Below are 25,324 nucleotides of genomic sequence, written 5' to 3'. Positions count from 1 at the left end.
ACCTTTTAAATATTGATCCTAATTTTTCCATTATATATTTTTTTTATGATAGGTTTTTTTACGCGACTTCTCGTCCATTTTTTTTTTTGAAAAAATAGCATCAAAAATAAAAATTAAAGAGGGCATAGTAGTAGGGGCAAAACAGTGTTCATCACTGGTTAATATTTTTTCTAATTATTCAAAGCCTAAGTATTTTATATCATGCAAAGTTTATATATATCTTATAACAATTTTATAAAAGTTCAAAATTATTCGAGTCAAATCTAAAATTATTGATTTTAGAAATATAAATAGGAAATTTCTTTATTCCAAAAGTTTCAATATCTTATCCCTTTAATATCTACCTCCATGAGGTAAAAAAAAAGAAAGAAGCCTACAATCAGCTTGATTATAAATAACAAAAAGCTTTAAAAAATAAACACAACATAAGATTTCGTTTACTAATTTTTTCCAAAACAAATTTATTACAATTTCTAAATATTTATTTAAAAATTTAGTAAAGTATATGACATTGATATAAATAATTTAATAAATATTAAATAACATGGTTGAAAGATATGTTACAAAGTCTTATTCATGATTGGCACAATTAAATAAGAATAAAATAATGTATAATATACTATAATATAAATATGCGACTAGTATTTATTAATTAGTTGTATTATTCGCGATTAGGAGATAGTATATATGAATCTAATGTAAGGTTTCATAACATATTCATTAACAAATAGAAATAATGCAAGAAAATTTTTCTTATATAGGAGAATATTTGTTGTGGTTTGTGTCTTTCATTAGATTCTTTAAGAGTACAAAGTAGTATGGCACCACTAAAACAAATTTTTTTTAATGTAAAAAAATAATAATAGTAATTATTATTAAAAAATATTCGTAACAAATTCAAAATGCTGATAATCATTTTAAAAATAAATATTAAATAATTAATTTATAATAATCGTCTAACACTTTAAATTCTGTTTTTTTATAGCTCATCATTTCTTTTATCTTGCTTTTTTTATCTAAAATTTCTTACGTATGCTTAACATTTCCGTAAGAACAAAATGAAGCACTAACTGAACAAATATAATCCTAAACTTCATCTAAATCGAATTCTGCCAATCCATCTTTCGTGCCATAAGCTCTAAACTTTTCGATCATGCCTTTAAGCTTGATAGCACAAACGATAAAATCATTGAAGGAGATTTGATTTTCCTTGTTTCTGTACCTCAAAACCATCGATTTAAACACGTTAGAATTTAATTTGTAACCGGCGGAATGAAAGGCGCCCTTAAGTTCGTAAGAGTTAAGGATTCCCAAATTGTCGCGATCGAATTGTTTGAAAATAGCCTTAATTATAACAATTTATTTTAAGGGTAGCAAATAAAAGGATATCGAAGAATATAGCCCGTGATTATAACTTATATTTTTTTAATTTTATTTAGTTATTGTTTTTTAAATGAAGTGGATCCTAAGTTAAAATGATCTGACTCAATTTTGCCAAGCTTAAAAAAAAATTATTAAATAAGAAAATCAAAAGGCAAACTTTCCATAATTTGATAGATTCCCATAAATCCATAAATTCTGATAAACCCAATTGGCCAGATTTGTCGTAGTCCATCATAGCGACCATGCTTCTGGTTGTCTCGAGAGAAAAGCCCTCATTTGAATCTAAAATTATTGTTTTTTAAAGTTATCGCAAATATATATATAGATTAAAAAATTTAAAAAAATATATATATATACATAGGCAGTAATTTAATTATTTTCTAAAAAATATCTGAGCTGGTCCGTAAAACCGAATATTTTAAATCGCCATTATTAGTGTTATAAAAATTAAATATAAATGTAGTATATTTTTAAAAAATCTGGGCCGGGTAGTGCCATGAACGGTACCTTTGTAGGTCTCTGATATATATTTGGGATGAATTTGGAGGGATATAAGGGATAAAGAATAATTCTTTATCAAAGTTTATCAAAAAAGTTATCAACTACAATATCACGTGTTGAATGATTAGATAATTTTAGATAAAAATATTTTCTATAATAATTTACCATTTTTCATGGCAAAATTAAGAATATCTTGCAGCTCATAGGGAGTAATTTCCAAATCTTCTCCAGCTATCTTATCGAAATAATCTTTCATTATTTTATCTTGATCTTGCTCAATTTGGACCTCTTGTTCTGGAATCTTATATATTATTTATTTAAAAATTATAATCGATTATTATGATCGAATTTTAATTTATTCGTCCAGCAATAATGAGAGAATTTGATATATCATTATTCTCACCTTTTCAGACATCAGCGGATCAAAGCTAGTTTCTTCATCCAATTCACTATATATACATAGATATAAATTATAATTTTACAAGAGTGGTTTAAAAAAATTAGAAAACTTTTGAATAGATAATTTTAAATCTTACAATTAATCATATTTCCTAATCCTAGATAATAATACAATAGTGCGAGTGATAATATTATAAAACAAACCAATAAACTGTGTTTCAGCTTCGTCATATAATATAATACTATTTTTTAAATATACTTTCCGTCGAAGGGTTTTTCGCTAAAGATTCTCAGAATAAATTCGGCAGCCTGGTTCGGCTCGAAGGTGGATGGAATTATAACGTATGAGCCGGCCGGCAATTTGTATCTTCCGGTTATTTCCCGCAGGTTAATAAAAGTTGGCGGGCGAGCAACGCTCTGATTGAACACGAAAAACTGTTCTGGAAGGGGTTCTACGGTGTCTTGAGGAGATTTAACCTATATTATTAATGTGGACACATTTAAAATTATCCCAAAATCTTAACATTTTATTTTTAAATTTCAATTTTAATAGATATCAGTAGCCATTATCTAAAGAGATAATTAGCTATCCAATTCCATTATCGAAAATCGTCTACATTCTAATGTAAATAGATATAATAACATACCCTATATATTGCGAATCCTATCCTTAAAAAGTCGGCCCCTATTTTGCGTTGTTGCCTTCGGTTTTTCTGCATGAGCCCGACTATGCAAGTGCACAAATTTTCATCTTCCCCATCATCAGCTATCTTGAGAGTCAGGCCGTATTGAGGATTGAGCCAATATGTGTCTAAAGATATATTGCAAAAAGACATAAATAGGAAATACATAATTAATATAATGCGTAATAATTAGTGCTGTAACGTCAAAAAGTAAAATAGTTACTAACAGCGTTACCTTTTGTGAAGAAAGGGAACTGCCATTCGTTACCTTCTCCTAGAGGTAAAGAGTAATGGTAACGTATAACGTTACTTCAAATTTTTCTTAAAAAAATTACTTTTATTAATTTTTTAAATTTTAAGCCGAGTTATTAATTCACATCAACCACCAGATTCCTTCATTTTTATTTTAAAACTTCGTTGTTATTTTCAGTCAAGATTGTTAATCTAATTAATGTTATAATTTGAATATTATGTCAATTCTATATTTTAATCAGAAGATGAGTACGGTGTGCCTTGGCTTTAATAAACATTTTACTAATGAAGAAAACTAAGGGTACAAAGTTTACATTTTGTAAATGCAAATTTGTCTCAACTCAAATATTTTAACCTCGATTGTGGAATAAACATGGGTATCCTCCAAACTGAGCAGCTAACTTTAAGGAAAAAATTAGATATCTGATTAAACTGGTTATAACAATATGGCGCTCTTTCTATAACTGTAAAATTAATATAGTTTTATTAGGGGGAATGACCACGAATTTAGTGAATCTTGTGATAAATCCAAATTACAGAGATTAGAGATAAATATTATATGGCTATATATATGATTTTATAGGTTATGAAACATGTTCCTACGGATTTTAGAGAGAATAAAAAAGCATTTGGGAATCTAACTCTCACGATAACAATTATAATATAAAAAAATGACTTTAAATAATTACATTTTGTAAGCCACTTATTAATGCAATTCTGCAAGACAAAGATATAAGGTATACAGTTGATGCATTGTTCACAATTTATATTTTGATAATATTTTATTTCTAATGAATATATATTATCACTAGGTAAACCGAATTGTCAGCAAAGGGAGGAGGTTTGAATTTATTCCTTGTTTGAGAAAAGATCTCGACAAAGAAAAGGCAGACTTGATTCCTTTAATAAACAATACACGTAAATATTATTTTATAATAAAGATTTTAAAAAATTGGATGAGGATCTAATGAAGATTCTTTTGACGATGAACTAAGCATTTTTTCAATATAAAGATTATTCTTTAATTTTTAATAAATTCTCCCCCAATTAAAATTTTTCTTTATCCAATATAACACAACCCTCTCATCCTCTGCGACAGTGTGTTTATCCCTAAGCATTATCTGGTCAAAATTTTAAAAATCAATAAAAAATTATTAAAAAATATCTTATCTTATAATGTATTAATTTTGCATACTTTTATTTGTATTATATATTATAGGGGAAAATTTTTATGTATATAATATTTTTTTTAAGTAGAAGTAACCCGTTAATTTTTTGAATAGCCAGTAACGTGCGTTCCTTTTTTAAAAGGTAACGAGTAGTGGTACGCGTTCCCTTTTTCAGAAGTAACGGGTAACGCTCTTTGGTGAAGTAACGTTTATAACACTATTTATATATTCTGAAATTTCTTTTAACGCGGGAAATTTATTAAAAATATTTTGATTCAAAAAATTGAGATAAGTTATCCTCCTCCAATCCAACCTCTACTTCTTCGTCAAAAAAAGGATATCTAGAAATTAACAGTTCTTGCATTATCATTTCTAAAGTTTTAAATGTTTACTTTCAATAATAATAGGTTTGTTCTAAGGGGAAGTTTTATTCATGGTAATTGAAGCTTGAATACTGAATGTATAATCAGAAAGAACATATTGATCTTCATATAGTATAAGTTCAAATCTTTAAATATATAACTTCAATAGGATGTTACTGTAAAATATTTATCATATTGCAATGGTAATGTTAATTCATCTGATTTAGAATTTCAGAAATATAAACAATAATATTCAAATTAATAAATGGCGTGTTAAAAAAAATAGGAAAACAGCTGATTAAAAAATATAAAACTTTTTTCTTAAAAAATTTGGATTAATATTAAATTTTTCAAATAAATAAAAATAAAGTATTTTAAAATTGAACGAACATTGAAATCGAACGCATTCTCGTTCAAAGTTCGTCAAAAATAAAAGGAACGCCGTTCATCATTTTTTCAAAAAAACGAACTTCGTTCACTTGAACCCGTTCGTTTAAAATTAAGAACTATGAAAATAAAGTAAAAAATAGTTATGCTTCAATTAAAATTTCATATTTTAAATAAAAATTCAATTTTATAAAAAAAAACCAAATTTTTTTTTTATAATTAAAAATTTATTTGTTTCTAATATATAAGAAATATATGTTATATTTGTATAAACCTAAAAAGCATTAAATAAAACTATTTTTTAAAAAAAATTAACGAGCCATAATAATTTTAAGAAAAACATAATTGTGTTCCTAAAAAGGAACAAAAAATTTAAAAATATTTAATTGTATGCTCTGCCTAAGAAATAAGAATTTAGGTTCAAGTTTTTATAATTTTATTTTGCAACGGTGATAGGAGAAACTGTCGGTAGTTAGAAGTTGCAAATTGCGAGAATAAAATTACTAAGGTTTTTTATTTGTGGATCTTTTTATAGCTTTTGCTAAAGTATGAAAGTTGTCATTTATATTTGTGGGGAAGGATAAGACAGATGTATAATCCGAAATAAAGAATTTGCCAATGGCTCAGGAGATAGTGGTCAGGCAGGTCTTAGGTTAACATCGATTGAAAGTCGCAAGATTTCTAAAATATTAAGGCTTATTAATTTAATTATCAGAAAGTGGCATTGATGCCGGTCTTGATTTTAATATAATTAAGCCTTGGCATTTACTAGGATATTTCTGTTCATGCAATCATGAACTGAACTAGGTATTACCCGAGTCCATATCTTAAAGTTATTCATGATTGTTCGTGGGTTAAGAGGTAAGGCTTCCAGCCATTCGTGGCCTTCGATTTTATTTTCGTTTTTGTTTTCAAGAGATGAAGATAAATTGGTAAAAGTTTTTGATATTAAAGGTGAAAATATTTTTTTGTGTGTTACTATTGTGGGAAAAGTTTAGGAGAGGAGCTTCTTTGCGATAAATTAATTAAGTTTTTTTAAAAAAGATTCATATACCTTATATTCTAGAATCTTGCAATCTTTCAACAAAACTAATATAAATCAAAAATTATATAAATAAAAACCGAAATGTTAATAAAATTACCTAAGAAATTTCTACAGCCCCCCGCGTTAGCTCCTTTGACCCAAGAATCGTTATGAAGATTAACTTCCCACTTTTTATATGCAGCATTGACGTTAGAATTAGGGGTGTCAGACCAAATTGCCTCATAAGCTTCGGGCGATAAATGACAAATTTCTATCTTTTCGAAATTACTCATAAAGTCTTTCAAGGATATCCTTTATTTGTAACAATATCGTAAATTTTTATTCATTTATTAATAATTTGTAAAAAAATCAATAATTTAAATCATCATAGCACTAACTGTGAATGCAGGGTTATAAATTAAATATCATTGGAATTGTAAAATTATGAGATATCTTATAAATATAGATACGCAAAATGTAAACCATCTATAATATATATAAAAGCCTTGTCACACTGTGACAGTCACACTTTCATTATTTATAATATATATTTAAAAAAGGGTTAATTTTGAAAAGTGTCTGTGGCCCAATCGGCAAGAGCGTCGCTTATAAATCTGATAGACTTAGGTTCGAATCCCATCAAAGATTTATTTTTTCTTAATCTAACAAAATTAATGAAATAGAAGATACGATTCAAAGTTTGTAGCTACTTTAAAATTCAAACTATTAAATAGGTATTCTTATATTTTTAAATTTTTAATATTCTTTTAAAAAATATTCGTCCAATAAAAATCACCATAGAATCATATCATATCAAAGATTCATTCATCTTCCATTACCATCTTATACATCATTATATATATACTAGAACTAACTGATATATTATAGATATTCTTAAACAATCTTATATTAATATTACACTATACAATTTTACATAATTAATATATATATATATTAAATAAGTTTTTTTTCGGATTTTAAATATTTTATAGGCAATGGTAGTTATTAATTTAATTATTATTTTATTATATTTTTAGATTCCTGCAAAAGATAATTAAATGAATCGAATACAAACCTAATATTATACCTATTCCTGAATATTTAGGGATCATTAGAACTTTAAATGCATCAAGTACCAATTTAAGAGGAATAAAAGATTTATTTAATAAATACTATTTAAATTCTTGAATTTATGTATAATTTAAAATTTTATACCATTATATTGAGGAATCAAAATTTTTTCTTTTATTTGATGAGGAATGAATCAAAAATTTTCCTATCTTAGGTGTTATTTAAAAATTTATATTTATTTGATGTTATTCTAAAATTTTCCATTATTTTTATAAAATATGTTGATGAAGTATATATTTAGTAGTTTTAATTTATGTGCACAATTTAAAAATATTTTAAACTAAATTTTTAATCATTTGTATTCGTAATTTATAATCTAAAAATTTATTCTTACTAGATGAGAGTTATGTGTTAAAACCCTTAAGAAGGATCCATTCCACATTGATTTTTATAAAACTATATATCTTTTAATTAGGTAATTTTTAAGCATAAGTAAATATTTACATCTCTCTTATATTTTCTAAAAATTTGGCTTTTCTACATGTATTCCATAGTTTTGCATATTTTCTCATAACTTCATAATTTAATTGTAGAATGTATGTTTTCATAACTCATAATATTTTTGATTAAATGTATAACCTTTTTGTTTTATATATAATTTGACTATGATAAAATTAACCTCCTATTATTTGTTAACTTAGAATATCTTTATTTTTTCTATTGTAATTTAACAACAATGTATTTGTTAAGTCGTTGTAATTGTTTTTTTTATTCTCCTTTAAACTATTTGTTTTTTTTGGTAATGACATTCAAATTTTTAATTATTTTTCTTTTTTTGTTAATCACATTGAACCATACAAGTTCTAATTGTTAATGACATTATTCAAGTTACAATTTTCCAAAGGTCATTCTGTTACCTTCGGTAATAATTTAAATTAATTATTTTATAAAAATCGATTTTTTTTTTATTTTCAGTGAAAAATAAATTTAATTCTTTAATAAAATAAACTTGGTTCATGAATTTATTAAAATATATCATGAGATTCTTTGATAAAATCAACCTAATGAATATTATATTGAACTTCCAGGAAACAACAGTTTTAATTTAAATTTATATTTTGTAACTAAATAATAAATCATTTGGAAGGGTGGTAGTTTGTTTAAAATTTAACTTAGGATGAACATATTTTTAGCATGTTACTTTAATTGTATTCATGAATATCATATAAATACTAAAAGCTAACCAGTAAGGTAAATTGACATTTCCCCTTCATTTTATGATAATTTTAAAAAATATTCCCAATAATATAAAATGGCATAAAAATATGTTCATATTAGACCGATTTAATTCTTATAAACACCTTACATCAGATTTTTCTGGATCCAAGGAAAAAATAAATTATTCTAGGTTTTCCTTGGCTTGGGAAATATTTTTCACAATTAATATGGACGTAAGTGGGAAACATTTTTTAAAATTAATATAGTCTTAGATTCCTGAAAATTTTTTAATTTTAGGCCCATTAAAATCTGATTTTGATTGTATTTTTAAATTCATTATGATTGTTTAAATATTTTATTTTAGTTCTCAATTACCAAAATTATTATGAACTTTCATAGGGCTTGGAATTTTTCAAAATTATTATGGCTTTGTACTTTGCCTGGGAATTTTTTTTAATATTAAATATTAGGTATAATAAGTGATCAGTGATATTTAACAAATAATATTGGTATTTTCAAGTAAAAGCTTTAAATTTATTTTTACTCAAACCATAGTATTTACTATTAGTTTTAATGGATTAAACCTGACCTGAAGGGGGGGGGGGTAAAAAGAATAAAAATTAGACATTATTTTCAAATAACAGTTAACAACTATCATAAAAGTAAGAAGAAAATTCTCATTCCCCGTCATTTTTGACGGGCTATAGTTCTATAATAAGGCACAATAATATTGATATATAAATAAAAGGGTTTCACCAAAAATTACCAAAATTCCCCGTCGGCCTTGAACACTAAACCAAGTCGTTGCCTCTCTTCAGCCGAAGTATAATGCCATTCTGAAGATCTATTTCAAATAATAATATTTTTTTAAAAAAAATGAGTCCAACATAATTTAACAAAAAATTGTTGAATTTTGAGAGAAAGAAAGATATAAAGTCCTACATCGGGCCAGTTTATAAATAATGGAATTTATATAATCATCGAAATCTGGCCCTCTCAGAAACGCTAAGAAAAGGACTCGTTTATAACGGTTTGTCGAATCGCGTAATTCTGGTCAACTCCAAAACAGTTCATCTAATTCTCAAAATACGACAGGTTTATAAAATTTGTAACACCTAACTCTGACCTACTCAACCAGATGAATAAGTCGATTTTTTTAAGCTACAAGTTTGGCTAAGGTCGTATTGAAAGTTGGCGCAAAGTTAAGTGCCAGGTTTCTTGGTGAAGAGTTTTTAACATTTTCACCCCTCTTTATTTAATGCTTTTATAAAGTTATTAAGTATTATAAGGGGCGATCTCAAACAAAATTCTAAAAAAAAAGTAAGCATCATAATATGCAATTTTTAAATACTTATAAGAAATTATTAATAAGTATAACTTGTCGCTCCAAGGTCCATTCCATTCAGCCTCATTGCCCCAAGGATTTCTCATCCTTAACAAGCACACTTTACCTTGCTTGGTTACGATCTACAACAAATAAAAAAATAATAAACATATTAATTTAAACTCTTACTAGAGTCCTAATGAACCTCCCTAAGATTGGTCCATCGGATCGGTTGCATAGTTTCTCGGAATTTGATATAATAGGTATTCGGAGGTCGTGTCACAACAGACTTAGCAAAATAAGTCTGATGTAGGACCCGATTCTTACTGATAAAAAATAATAATATAACAATAATAAATCTTTAAAAAAATAAAGTATAATTTTTATCGCGATAAATTTAAATTACCAGTATTTACATTACTGATTATTTGGTATAAAATACTGGTAATTAAATTATATTTACCGATAATTTTTATAACGCACAATATATTAATTATTATTTTCAAAAAAAAACAATTTCCGTTTATTTATTATTTATTTGATAAATTATTTTTAAGGAAATAAATATTTGTATGAATTATAAAATCTGAAGATACCCTTTTAACATCGGTGATACTGTATGCGTGCCCCTTTATCAATCCATTTGATAATTCAGCGAACTTGATATGCGGATCGGGCTAAAATAGTATATGAAAAGATAATTAAAAAAAAGTATTCTTATGGAAAAGACCAGGGCTGTGGACCAAAACCGGAACTCAATATTTTACTGAACCCAAACCTGAACCCTTTTTTAAAATCTAGGGTTCAAGAACTTTTTTTTTCAAATATTAAATTTTTATTTATTTTAAAAAATATTATAAAATTAACTATAAAAAAACATGCAAATTATTTAAAACATAAAACATAATTTTTATTATATTTTAGCGTACTCCATTTTATTTTTAAATTTTACCAGCATATTTAGAATTTTTTTTTAAATAATAAATAATAATATATATTTTAATAATATGATAAATTTATTTCATGGTAAAAGTCTAAATATGGTAAAATAAAGTTTATAAAAACTGAGGTTTCTGTTATTATTTTTACTAAATTTTATAAGTCTTTATTTTTCTGCCACAAACCATGAACTCGAACCTAATTTCAGAAATATTTCATTAAACCAGAAACCGAGCCTGAACCCTTTTTATAAGAGGATTTACAACCCTGGAAAAGAAACGTACATGTTATAAGTAAATTAAATTTCTTCAATATTTAATCCCAACTCACTATCGCCTTGAGACTATCACCATTTTTAATTGAAGAATATTACATAATTTTCACACCTTTTATTAAAAGAATACATTTTATTCCAAAAATTAGCCTGTAAAACCATCTTTATTATTTATGGCCAAATTTTAAAAAATTAACTAATGGTTAAAATTTATATTTACCGCCTTCGGCTAAATTCCAGCGACAAGACAAAAAATTGATCTCATTGAAGGATTTAATAAACTAGATCAACTTTTATAAAGATTAGTTTTACTGTAATTTTATTTTATCTTCAATTTAAATCGTAGACATTTTTTTAAAAACTCATTCTTAAAATAGACAGATTTTTATAAAGATGTTACCAAATTTTTTTATAAAAATAAATAAATATGTCTACTTTCAAAAATCTTACTATTAATTATAAAATCATAAATTAATGTAGGTGTGATGACTGGTGATTACTTGAATAAAACAAGCCATAAGAGAAGACCTCTGATTAGCTTTATACAGGATGGAGAATATATTCTTGGGAACTTCTTTTAAATCGTAATGTTCCGCTATACCGCCTGTAAAATCTTCCATAGCTTCTGCAGTACTCCCACCTTCCAAAGCCTCGTACGAGCCATATACTCTGAAAAATAAATCGTGGTATTTTTTTTAAAAAAATAAATAGTTTATACATAAACTATAATATTATGATTTCTAAAACATATTTTTTTAAAGATTACTGAAGAATCTATTATTAAATTAATGGATTTAATTCTGTTATTACTTGCATTATCTTCTCATTGTCCTTTATCATTTTTAAAGCTTTTATATTATATTAAATTGAACATGAAACGATTTAATTTGAATATAATTACATTATATTCTAAAAAAGATACAATTAAGATAATTATAATATAAGTCATTTATAACTCTAAAATCGGACAATCATATCTTAAAAATCTATTATAATTATTTTAAAAATATTTTTGTATTAAAGAAATAAATTTTTTTTGGTAGTTTGTTAAACGGCTTGATTTGAACTGATTTTTAAAAAAAACTAACTCAATATTTTATCCAGAAAAATATTACGCAAGCCTGAAGATTTTGGGCATAGATGGCACAAAGGTTTGGACATCGATAAAGGAAATCTCGAGGCTTAGGCAATATTATTCTGGCTAAAATATCGAGTTAGCCGTTTTAAAAAATCGGCATAAATCGAGGCGTTTAAGAATACTAATTTTACAGCATTATTTATATTATCATACACATTGTAAACAAGTTAAAGTCTAATTTAGATGTAAGTTAAGAAAACATAATTTAATTAGCTGCAATAGCATCTTTCCTTAAGATACCGACTAAAGTATGACAGTGGTCCTGGAAGCGAGGAATGCTCGGCAAGTCTAAATTAAATTTTAACGCACTTAAAATATATTTGGGCAAATTTTTTTTTAACGTTTTTAAATCTTAAAAACAAGTGGCGTCTCTGACGTATGATGGACTAAGCTGGATATAATATTTTTGTTGTTTATAAAAACCATTAATCTACTGTTTTGTTAAATAAAGTATAATTATAGTTATATCAAAGAGATGTAACTGTTTCTAGTTACTTGTTATATATATTTATTAATATAAGCGAATATGTGTAACTCTTCCAAAAGTAACTGCTATCTTAAATAGTTACAGGATACATTTTAAACCTTTGAACTTAACTAGAACGTGTTTTGAGTAATGGTAGTTATAAAAATAACTAGTTATCTGATAGTATTTAATTTAACTACACTACAATGCGCATAATTTCAATATCTAGCCGCGTATTTTTTCAAATTATCTTGATTATAGCAGCTATAAAATGAGGTCGTGGAAAACATCTTTTCTATCCAATTTTCTAGGATTCTGATTCTTTCCTTTTGCTCTTAGGAGCAGGTTTCCTACTCTTAAATATTGACAGCCTATACCCATGAAATTATTTCTTTCTTTTTCACCAAAGCTTCCAAAAATTCAAATTTAAAAAAATATGCAGCTAAGCTCCTCCCGAATCTCTGGTGTAACAATCAAACAAACCCCGTTTCTTTTATATATCCATATCTTCATTATACTCTCAATTAACTTCATAAATAACTGACACCTAAGTATAATGAAGTTCGCGCAATCCAACCTTCCTCAACTAACTCAAAACTCCTAATTATTCTTTAGACCTCCTTACAACTCTGGACCTTTCACTTTGCCACCTAAGCATTGTGCTACTCTGACAGAATAAAAAAAAGACACCTATTTTCCATGCAATTAGATGAGTGTGAACTGCAAATTCTAATATTAACTATAAAATATTTTATTTTATATTTTTAAATAATTAAGTACAAATTTAATTCTTAATTTGTACTTATTGTTTTATATGTGACTACTTTAATCTTTTAACTATAATTTATTTATTATTCTTATTTCCTGGGTTCGATTTTCTATTAATTAATTTAATCTTTTAAATACAAAATTATTTATTATACCAAATATAAATATATTTATTATTGTTCTCTTACTTGATATATTTATTCTTATTCTTTTACTTGATCCCCTTTTACTTTTTCTTTTTTTCAAAATCAATTGACAACGAAAAAAAAAATGAATGAATACTTTATTTTTCTTTTTCTTCGATTATTTATATTTTTTAAAAAAAACAAATATATAAAAAAAAAATTATCATTTTTTTTTCAAATATTATAATTTTTCCGCTTTTATAATTAAATTTAATATAATTTTCTCTACTACAATTAAATATACACAATATTTTCTCTCGAATCTTCTCCCGACTATGATACGCCCTCCCTCAAGCTAGCATTCCTCCGCCCCATCCGAATCGGGACCCAATTCCTTATTGCTCACATGGCACTGTAGCCAATCCAAGAACTCCGGGGTGAAGTATTCCTCCAATCTTCTCGCTTCCTCTTGATCTGCCTCTGCCTCCTCTGCTGCATCCTCCTCTTCTACTCCCGGCTCGTTGCTCCGACTTCTCTCTCCCACCTCTTCATAGACTTGATTGATCTCCCCATCATTCCAGTCCCCCACGGTGTTATCGTCTTTCTGCCACTCGATCTCGCCCACACGCACAGCGGTCTCTCCCAACGATGTCAAGTTGTCCTCCGCTATCACATTATCCCAGAAGGATTGCTACCACGTCAGTCCCAAGCCAGCCAAATGAGGGCACTGGTTAGCTAGGTGTCCCCTCCTGCGGCAGCAATAACATCTTCGTCTTTCTACTAGAACCGGTGCTCCCGAGCCCAAACACACCCATTCTCGCCCAACAATCCGGTCTTCTGTTGGGCCTCACCGTGACATGGAAATTAAAGGAAGTTTTTATTGAAATGGTTAAATGAAATTGAAGGGAATTTTTGTTGAATTAAATATCTGCGTTATATATTTTTTTGTGAAAGTAAAGGAAATTTTTATTGAAATAATTAAATGTAATGAGTTGTATATCTTTGTTTAATAGGCGAAAATAAGAAAAGTAAGAGATTTGGGGGAAATATGTGAGTATATTGGGGTCATATGTATTAAGTAATTTATTACATAAGTGAGCTAGTTTAGAAATAATTTTGGAAGATTCCTGTCAAATAAAGTAGGGTGGGAATTAGGTTTATTTTGTATGAGGGCGGACCGTGTTACAGGGCAGGGAAAATAGGGGGACCGGGACAGAAATGTAATATATATATATCCACTTACCCATAATTAAGGAATAGGGCATGCAATATCTCTGGGTGTTCAGGGTTGAAGTATATAACACGGTGAGGCTCAACAGAAGACCGGATTGTTGGGTGAGAATGGGTGTGTTTGGGCTCGGGAGCACCGGTTCGAATAGAAGGATGAAGATGTTATTGCTGCCGCAGGAGGAAACACCTAGCTAACCAGTACCCTAATTTGGCTGGCTTGGGATTGATGTGGGAGCAATCCTTCGATAATGAGATAGCGGAGGACAACTTGACATCGTTGGGGGAGACCGCTGTGCGCGTGGGCGAGATCGAGTGGCAGAAAGACGATAGCACTGTGGGGGACTGGAATGATGGAGAGATCAATCAAGTCTATGAAGAGCTGGGAGAGCGAAGTCAAGGGGGAGGGTGCAGCAGAGGAGGCAGAGGCAAATCAAGAGGAAACGAGAAGATTGGAGGAATACCTGACCCCTTCTTGGATTGGCTACAGTGCCATGTGAGCAATGAGGAATTGGGTCCCGATCCGGAGGGGGCGGAGGAATGCTAGCTTGAGGGAGGGCGTATCATAGTCGGAAGAAGATTCGAGAGAAAATATTGTGTATATTTAATTGTAGTAGAGAAAATTATATTAGATTTAATTATAAAAGCGGAAAAATTATATTGTTTTTTTTAAAAAATATAAATAATCGAAGAAAAAGAAAAATAAAGTATTCATTCATTTTTTTTTTCGTTGTCAATTGATTTTGAAAAAAAGAAAAAGTAAAAGGGGATCAAGTAAAAGAATAAGAATAAATATATCAAGTAAGAGAACAATAATAAATATATTTATATTTGGTATAATAAATAATTTTGTATTTAAAAGATTAAATTAATTAATAGAAAATCGAACCCAGGAAATTAGAATAATAAATAATTTATAGTTAAAAGATTAAAGTAGTCAACATATAAAACAATAAGTACAAATTAAGAATTAAATTTGTACTTATGAATAGATATAATTATTGAATAGATTTCATATAAATTATATTTATTTTTATATATATTTAGTGGAGATATTTCTTTTATTATGCTCTAAATCTAATGTAAACGAGAGGGCAGTATATTTTTTGTATGAGCCCTTGGTCAATTCACAATTGTATGTAAAAAATTTGTAACTTGGCATAAGCTTTTTCCAGGAGGGCGCTCCAGAATTCGGTGTTGTCTGCCGAGTGCATAAAAACTAAGCGTCCGTCAGCTGTTGGTAGTCGATCATCGACTATTACATCAATCTATATATATAATTGAATTTTTTTTTAAAAAAATTTTATATATAAATATTGGATTTCCTAAAAAAAATATATAAATAAAAAAGTTGGAAAAAATTGTAAAATTTGATGCGATTCGACATTCATAGATATGTTATAAATGAAATAATGCTAAATTATATTTTAATTTTTTCAAAACTTATAAATAAAAAAAGTTGAAATATAATTCCGATAATCAAGAAAGAAGTGATCGTTTTCCTAACATCTTAATGTTATAAAATTTAAGGAGACTTTAAATTTTTGTTCCAGCCCCGCCGACCAAGTTTAAGGGTAAAATTTTACCCCATAAAATATTTTTGCATCGCCCAGATACGAACTTGCGACTTCCTGTCTCGAGGCAAGAGCTCTACCTATGCAACCCTCTCCACCTTATAGTTGTAATATTTTTCTTATATATGAATAATATTTAAAATATTCAATATTTATTTATTAATTCCTTTTTATTGGCTTACCTTTTTCCTATAATATTGGATTATTTTTATTTTCTTTCATTTTTATTTGATCCATTATTTAAAACACTGATTTTGCTTAACTTTAATTATTATTGTAATCCCAAAATGAAAAAAAATAGGTAAATTAAAATAAATTTAACTTTATTTATTTTTAGGTACTTCATTAATTTAAAATGGTAACATATGAGCTCCTATGAAAGAAAGATAAAAATATTTTATATTTATAAATTTTTGGATATTCAGTTTGGCAGGGGCTGGGTTTGGGAACAATTTTCACAAATAATAAGTATATTGACATTTGTTTTTAGGTGATGGTGGAAGATATCTATGTTACAATTTAAGATAGAGCCGTGCGACAATATTTTTAACCCTCTTCTTAGTGCGGGCCGTCTAGGGCAACTATATAGCTGATTCATATTTACAGGTTAAGGCTAATAACCTAAATTTTAAAAAATATAATCAGACTAAGCGACATGTAGAAGAAAATTCAGGATTAATGGATTATTTAATATATGGTTTTTCTGATAATGTCGATCACCAATAAGACGCCCAATTATCTTAACTACTTCGTTGCAAGACTCTCCTAGGAATATGCAAGAACGTTATCATGAAGCTATGACTATTGTATTAAAATATGGTAAACCTGATTTACTCATAAGGTTGAACCGATAATCTTTTTGACCGTAGGGTTTTTAAAATTAAATTAAATATATTTTTTATCGGATATCCTTAATAATAATTTACTTGAAAAATCATTGGCCTATGTTTATACATTTGAATTTCAAAAAAGGGACCTACCCCATATCCTCATTTTTTATTTACACTCTTAGGCTTAGGCAGTATTTTTCTGGCAAAAATATTGAATTCGCCATTTTTAATAATCGGCTCAAATGGAACGATTTTGCTTTCACTAATATTGGTGAAAAATAAACTAATAAATATAATATAATTATTAATAAATTTTATATTAAATTTAAAAGGCCTATCTCTTAAAATCTTCTTTTTTATCTATCAAATAAAAAGTAAAAACAAATAATCAACCTTACCTTGGCGGATAACAATCGGCGACCTACAGGCGCGCTAAAAAAAAGGTCGTACTTGAAATTATTTTAAAAAAATGGTGCCTAAATAATAAATAAAAAAATTACAGTGAAGTGGATAGCTTGTGATAGAGCACTGTAATTGGTCTCAAATAGCGATTCAGGACTCGGCCGCAAAAATAAAATTTAGTTGGGAGAATAATTTATCACTGAAATCAGGTGATTATTTATACTTTTACTATTCAAAATTCCGGCTGGTAAAGAAAAATAGTGAAATAAGTCTCAGAATAAACCACTTGTCGCCATATTGAAACGTGAAAAAAATATAATTTTTACCCATCTTCCGTACTGCCAAATCCTGAAATGGAATATTCCAGCATAATCGCCCGGGGCAAAGTCTTGATCGGTAGGAACGATTAGTTGAATCAACTTAGGATTCAGGGACAGGCAAGCGACGGCCGCTAACAACCAACAATTTCCTGCGATAATAAATAATTTTACGAATGTTTTGTGTGTCGTATATATTGATACTACTCACCTGCAAAAAAATCATTTATATAGAATTATAATATATTAGACTCTTAGATGTTATTACAGGAATTATTTTTATAGAAATCCAAAGTTATCTTATTTACGAGGACCCGATAATTTCAACTCTAATCCATCGAAAATCTATTTTATAAGATTTTAGCAAAAATAATATTATGCAAGTCTCAAGCTTTCGTTTATAAATGTCATCCTTCTGCCATATTATAATTCCCTTTCTCGTGACATTTAAAATAATTTTTATATTATAAGTCAATTATTAGGTATATACCAAATCCAACAAAATCTGAAAGAAATCCTTGAAATAATATCCAATCCAAAACATTAAAAACAGCTAGAAACCGAATCCCATTTTAAAACTTTTAGGACTTGGTTGGAAAATAAAAGTACGATTAATTTGTATTTATGTCGTAATGTAGTATACTGGAATAATCCAGGTAATGGAATCCTATTTATATATTTAAGTAGAATCTCAATTTGTATATAATAAAAAATATTTTATCCTAGTGTAAAATGTAATATATTAATGCAATCCAGGAATATCAAAATACTTGTATAAACTCAAATTCATCGATTATTAATAAGAAGTAGCGGAAACACAAATGGATCAAATCAAGGCACAGGAAGAAGTTTTTTAAATTTACAGGAACTGAACTTGGAAATGAATTTTGAAAAATATTAAGATCCGGTAACAGATTTTTTTTTAAAAAATCAACTTATTAAAAATATTTTTTTTATTCTAGATTTAATGTTGTTTTAAAGCGGTCCGATTTGGTCAATTTTTAAAAACGACCCGATTAGATTTTAGCCAAAATAATATAAGCGCCTGGAGATATAGCTCATAAATAGCTGAACGAATTAGACTTCTATTTGCCAAATCTCAAGGTTTGTACCATATTATTTTGGCCAGGGCAGTTTAACAATATCTAGATTACTAAAATAACTTCGGCGATCTTCTCCAATCTCATTTATTAAATTAAAAAATTTATGCATAAAATATTTATTTTTTTTAAAATAAGTTAAAAAAATTTAATTTTTATTAAAACCCGTTTTAAATTTTCTTAACCCTAGCCAATATCTATCAAGTTCCAAACCCATATCTTTCTGATCTTTAATCCTACTTCTTACCTCAAATACTTATTTAATTTTAAATATATTCTCATCCAATTAAAAAATTTCATTCAGTTGAAAAAAAAAATTAATTTCATCAGAATACAAATGAGAATGACATTACCCAATTCTCCTTGTATTACGTCGAATCTTGAAGCTCCTTGGACAATCAATTTAGGATTAGGACATATATCCTAAATATTGTGTTTAAAAAAATATATACATAACATGAGGTACCAAATCGCGGCCACCACCCAATACATAAAATAACGTGATTCTAAAAAAAATCTTGGCTGGGTTGCGAGTAAAAAAAATCGCATAGACCAATTTATACTTTGCATACTTATAAATTAAAGTCACCCGGATAGGCGTATCCAGAATTTTCATATGAGGGGGGGGCATTATTAGGCTGGGTTTTCCGCCATAAATTTTATTGGCTCCAGGTCTTTAGTTCCCTTTATTTTAGGCCGTTGGTTAATTATATTTTTATAAAAATAATTTTTGGTTCTTACTTTAAAAAAATTCGAATTATTGTTATTTTAAAAAGCCATCAACTTTTACTAATTTTTCTTTCATATTCTTCTTTATAGTGCCATGCATACCATTTTTGGGAGAGGGGGGATGGTGTATAGGGGGATTTAATTCACTTAAAATGGTATTTACGAGAACATGAGGATTGTGATAGGCCCCTGGTTACGCTCCTGGTTACCTTATATAAATAACCCCAACTATTTTTTATAAACCTTAGGTCGTTTCCATTGAAAGCTGTCAGGTGCTATCTTGCTGAAGAACAAGTTGGATGTTGCCTCGCTAAAGAACATGGAGGAATCGTTAGCGGAAAAATCAGGGTCCTCCCAGAGGACTCCCCTTTCTAAACATTGTTGCTTGATTTGTTGAAAGGTTTGGTCGTTGGAGGCCGAAACTATTGGTAGTTTCACTAACGGCCTAGGTAGATCTACCCCTCCGTAATTGGGCTGATCAGGGAACAAACCCTGCAGTTGACGTGTTGCTTTCTAACGCGTTATAAAAAAAATAATGTAAATAAATCAATCATTTCATGACTTAATCGAAAGAAATAGGTTCAGCCTCAAGTTTTAAGCAGCAAAAAAATATAAACTTGCATCTCAAGGTTGGCCTTAGGCTGACTCAATTACCTGAATTTTTTAAATTATTTTTTTTTACTAACCAAACTCGGTATAATTAACAAAAAATTAATTAAATTGGACAATAATAATTTCTATATCATATTATAGCCTTAAAGATAGGGAAACGCGTTAAATTATTTTTCGATAGATTGGTTTAGGCCTAGCATAAAATGTAATTTCTAAATTCTTTAAGTAAAAACTGGTAAAAACATATAACAATAAAAAAATTATCCATCTGTTTAAAAAAATGTAATTAATATATATACTTAAATATTTCGAGAAAAAACAGTTAATTTCACTTTCTTTTATTAAAATTACAAAGTAATTACTGTTTTTTTTTAAAATATATATCATCATGTGAAAATTAGGTTATTCCATATCCACTGTTTATTGAAATGACCTTTTTTACAAAAAAAAATCCAAAATATTTATAAAATAAGTTAAATAAATATTCAATTATAAGGTTATACTATCATTAGATATCTGCAAAGTTATTCGGGCCGGGCCTAATTCTATTTAAAATAATCAGGTTCGGGCCGGGCCTAATATTTTTAAAAAAATTTTGGGCTGGGTCGGGTCGGATTTTGGAAATTTTATTAAATATATCTAAATTTATCAATTTTATATTAAATTTTTTATGTAAAATAAAAATTTTTGATTTAATATATTGAAACTACGCTATATAACATATGTCTTTTATTTTAAGTAATTATAAAAATTAATTTCTATATTCAAATAAATTCGGGCCTGGCCGGTAAATTTTTTTAAAATAAATTTCGGGTTCGGGCCGGTAGAACTTTTTAAAAAAATTTGGGTTCGGGCCGGGCCGGCAAAACTTTTTTAAAAAAAATTTCGGGCCGGGCTTGAAAAATTAGGCCCGATGCAGATCACTAACTATCATATTGAAAATAATAGAAAATTTAATTTCATGAAACACTCTGTTCTAAAAATTACAAAAAGTGGAGATGAAATAATCTAATTTTCAAGCGATGATATCATAAAGCATAATAACATTATGCGATTAAATTCATTGCCTTAAAAGCAAAAAAAAGACTAACAAATTCGAAATCGATTATTTATTAATAATAGTTCATTTTCATTTTTGAATAAGCCTAATTTTACAAAGTTGACGATACTGATATGATAATGGTTTAACTCGAGGAATGTTTAACTATAGATTTTTTAATTGGATGAAATATATTTAAAATTTTACAAGTATCATCAAGCATGATATTATTAATGAATATTTAAAAATTTATACTATATTGAATATTTTGATAAATTAAATTACTAAAGATTTTACCATCTTTATTAAATGCATATTTAAAAAATAAAACATAATCTCCTACCATACTTGTAGCATTTATTAAGTGTAGAGATGTAAATTTCTCGGGAAAATTGATTCAAGGAAAATTTCTCCGGGAAAATTAGGAGAAATAACGGAAAATTAAAGAATAACCATAAAATACACTTTAAACTTTTCAATTTTTTTATTGAATAACTTTATTAAATTTGGGAACTAAGGGAAAATAAAATAATAAAGACAAAATACACTGTAAACATTTCATCGTTTTTGAATAACTTCTAGTCTACAAAATTTCTTTCGTTTATTAATATGCATCTTAACACTTTTCAAATCATTTTCATTAAAAATAAAAGTTGATGAAATGAGTTATTATTTATATCCCAGAATATTTCTGATATGTCAGATAATACCGCTATATCAGATTCTACAATTATAATTGTTATAAATAAATTACAAAAAAGTCGTCCAATAAAATACGCCTTCTTTGTTTGTCTATAAATAAACTTGAAATTGCAATTTCTTGCAAAACTTCCTTATTTTTCATAAGATTTTGCAACTTTATAACAAAACTTCCCCATCTTGTCGGACTTGGAATTTTTATGGAAGATTTATAACCTTTCATTTGCCTTTCTTAAAAAGTTGCCAATAAAATACATTTAAATTTTATATATTTAATTATTGGTTTGTTTTTTGATGATCTTTTCAATAAAACGTATTTGGCATAAATCTTTAATAAGCAGATTCAAGCCATGTGCGACACATCCAAAGCATTCAATAATTATATTTTTCCTTAACAAGACTCCAAGCCTTTTTCATATTCATTGCATTAACAGTTACTAGTGATACCAATTTCTTCAATTATCTTGATCAGCTCAGATGCGATATAATCAGCATGGGAGACTAGATCTTGTGTCAATAAATTTAAAAAAATTGGTTCTCGAGTCATAATTATGAATTTAATCATGGACTCTCCATGAATGTGAGTCCAGCCATGGCTAATGAGAGTAAAATTTTTCAAAGTATCAAATTTTTTGTTGATAATTGTTACATATTCGTAACAAAGTTATTTATTTATTATTGTGTTAAAAGTTAATATACTTGTCCATTTAAATTATGACGTTTAAGGCGATCATGTGATATATTAAATTAAACTTTGATATTATGTGAATTGAACATATTAAACGTTATTTATATGATATGTATACATATTATTTGAGAGAAAAACACAGATATTCATTATTAAATTTTTATTTCAATAGTTAACAATAAAAGACTATATTCTCTAAAACATTATCATACTACCGACGACAAGACAGACTACTAGTGAGTCCATAACAATTCTCAGGGCAAGACCTTCCTCGCTTGTCAGTAATAATTTTGTCACTTTATTATATTCAAAATCTAATGTTTTACTAATTGTATATCTAGATGGAATTTTGCTAGGGGGAATAATTTTAAAAAATTGACAATAAAAGGGCAATTTGCATAAAAATAGCTAATGCCAAAGTCAAGTTGTGTATAATTTTGTTCAGTTACAGTGTAATAAAAAGGTGTTATATACATTATTAAAATTATTTATATTTTCTTTAAAAATATTTAGAATCATTCAGTTTATGTTTTTTGGGGATATTATTTTATTAGGATTATTGGATCTGGTAAACATACTACAATATCCTCTTCAGTAGAATTATTATTAACAACTTCATTAAATTGTAAACTGTTAATATACCTTTGACATTTTTTGATATGCTGAGACATCTTTGTTGAGTTTGGAAAATTATATGTCAATTGACAATATTATTGATATATACTCTTTCTTGTTATTAGTTGTATCTTCAATAAAATGTTTCCAGATGTTGGAAGTTTTCCAAGGCATCTATAAAATATTGATGTTAATTTAAATTAAACATCAATAAATTATTATACCAGTTATATAGTATGATTAAAATATAATGATCCTTATACATCAAATCTAAATATATTATTAATTATTAATAATTCTATAATATATCATATTAATATTATGTAAACACATATATTTTTATACTTTTAAAATTATAGATTTGAAGAGTTGCACTCAATGGTTGCACTAATAAAAAAAAGTTTAAAGACTCATGAGGAAAATAAAAATTATGATATAATAAATTAAATTATAAATCATAATTTTTGAAATAAAATATAATTCATAATTTTTGCAATAAAATATTATATTTATATTAAAGGAAAATTTAGGAAATTTCTTGGAAAATATGAACCATTATCTCTCTGAAAATTTCTTATACCTTTACATCTCTAATTCAGAGTCATTAAAAACAGTTTTTATTGATAGGAAAGGAAATCCTGTTCTTCCTAAAGACTTTGATATCCAAACATAAAATTTAATTGATTTTTAATATGTCAATATTACATGCAAAGAAATATATGTGCATTAGAGATGGGTATTGGCCTATTTTTTATTTATGACCTAACTATTCACATTTATAAAATTTACATCCATTGACATCTGATGTTCAATTTTTTTAAAACTTGCCCACTCATGAAAAGCATTTTTATCATGCTAATCATGTCTAAAAAATTCACACATTATTTTTAAAAATATTATAATTTTGCTATATTTATTTCCATAATTTTACATTAAATGTAATCGTCTATTGATGAACTTCCTTTTTTAGAATTTGTACTGGTATTGCCATGTTTAAAAGTAATAACTAGCATTTATGCTAATAATTTGATAAAATTTAAAAATATATAAAAGGCAGTGGTAAAATATAATATAATACCAAGCCAATTATAAATTAATTTTCATTTTACAAATCATTCAGGTGTTATAGTATATATTTATGATTAAAAAAACAAAATTAATATATGTTTTAAAATTGAATTCATAAGCAATGGTGCTAAAACACCAATTCTAAATTAATTCATCAATTTTTAACTTCCTGACTGGCTTTGTATGTTTTTCTTGTTGTTTTAATATTTCCAATATAAGTGTTGTAATATTTGGGTGGTTGAGTATTAAATGAATTAATTCATTATTACTAAACCGAATCTTCTAAATCCAGAAATAAATTAAGGGTCATTAGTGGGTTATTGAATTAGAGTTGTAGGTACTAATATGACATATTATATATATTTTCCAATCATTTAAAGATCAAAAAGTTGAAGCTTTCTTAAATATTTCCCTTATCTTACACAATAAATCATTTCTCTCTCTCATAATTAGTGCTTAAAAATGCTTTTTACCTATATCAACTTAAAGTGATAAAATATATATTGTATAAATATTTTAAAATACCTTTAATACTCTTCTAAGTGCATATTTAATAATTCCAGATGTAAGATCACCTAGAGATTCTCCTCCTAGCAATTTATTAGTAGTTTCTCCAGCCATAGATCTAATATCGATGCCAGAATCATCTAAGAGAGTAGTAGTCGTGGAATATATGCCTTCATTAGATTTAAACAATTGAAAGGGTTCAGTATTTTCATATTGCTCACTCGCAACAGTTGCTTTTTGAATAAATTCTGATGCCATATCACCAAGAAAATCTGATGCACCACATTCTTTGGTCCCATTTTTAACCATATCTTTCATAAAATCTATTATCCTTAATTTATGTGATGTGATTTATAGCGCTTATCCATTCTGACGTCGATGGTTCAACAGAGCTACGCTAGGTATTATTTTCATCTAGCTGATAATAAATTAAT

General features: G+C 27.2%; 1 protein-coding gene across 2 annotated transcripts; it reads right to left on the bottom strand.

Annotated features, from left to right (window-relative positions):
* Positions 1-556: 556 nt before the first annotated feature.
* On the bottom strand, positions 557-25,324 carry LOC135928960 (calpain-9-like). 2 transcript variants are annotated; one of them, XM_065465420.1, is made up of 18 exons: positions 25,112-25,323; positions 24,909-25,060; positions 19,906-20,175; positions 19,287-19,356; positions 17,843-17,985; positions 15,866-15,978; positions 11,487-11,655; positions 10,370-10,450; positions 9,828-9,916; positions 9,216-9,293; positions 6,279-6,472; positions 2,931-3,094; positions 2,543-2,760; positions 2,288-2,333; positions 2,050-2,185; positions 1,541-1,665; positions 1,093-1,344; positions 557-827 (listed from the first exon to the last, which is right to left on the bottom strand). In XM_065465420.1, the coding sequence occupies exons 1-18, from the start codon at positions 25,206-25,208 to the stop codon at positions 801-803; spliced, it is 2,424 nt and encodes an 807-aa protein (XP_065321492.1). In that variant the 5' UTR covers positions 25,209-25,323; the 3' UTR covers positions 557-800. The 2 variants fall into 2 exon arrangements, with proteins under 2 accessions (XP_065321492.1, XP_065321491.1); XM_065465419.1 differs by having other exon boundaries at positions 24,909-25,324.

This window comes from Gordionus sp. m RMFG-2023, chromosome 4 (genome assembly GCF_954871325.1).
Source record: "Gordionus sp. m RMFG-2023 chromosome 4, tfGorSpeb1-WG-v2, whole genome shotgun sequence".
Taxonomy (NCBI): Eukaryota; Metazoa; Nematomorpha; class Gordioida; order Chordodea; family Parachordodidae; genus Gordionus; species Gordionus sp. m RMFG-2023.
The sequence above is the reverse complement of the archived record's forward strand: the minus strand, read 5'-3'. Positions and strand labels throughout refer to the sequence as shown.

What these genes read in the sequence shown, in the direction of transcription:
- LOC135928960 (XM_065465419.1), bottom strand. Translation starts at nt 25,208, where the DNA reads ATGAAAGATATGGTTAAAAATGGGACCAAAGAATGTGGTGCATCAGAT. An exon ending in TTCAATGGAAACGACCTAAG is followed by an intron (nt 19,357 to 19,905) that starts GTTTATAAAAAA and finishes CACAATATTTAG; the next exon opens with GATATATGTCCTAATCCTAA. An exon ending in GGGCTGTAGAAATTTCTTAG is followed by an intron (nt 3,095 to 6,278) that starts GTAATTTTATTA and finishes ATATATCTTTAG; the next exon opens with ACACATATTGGCTCAATCCT.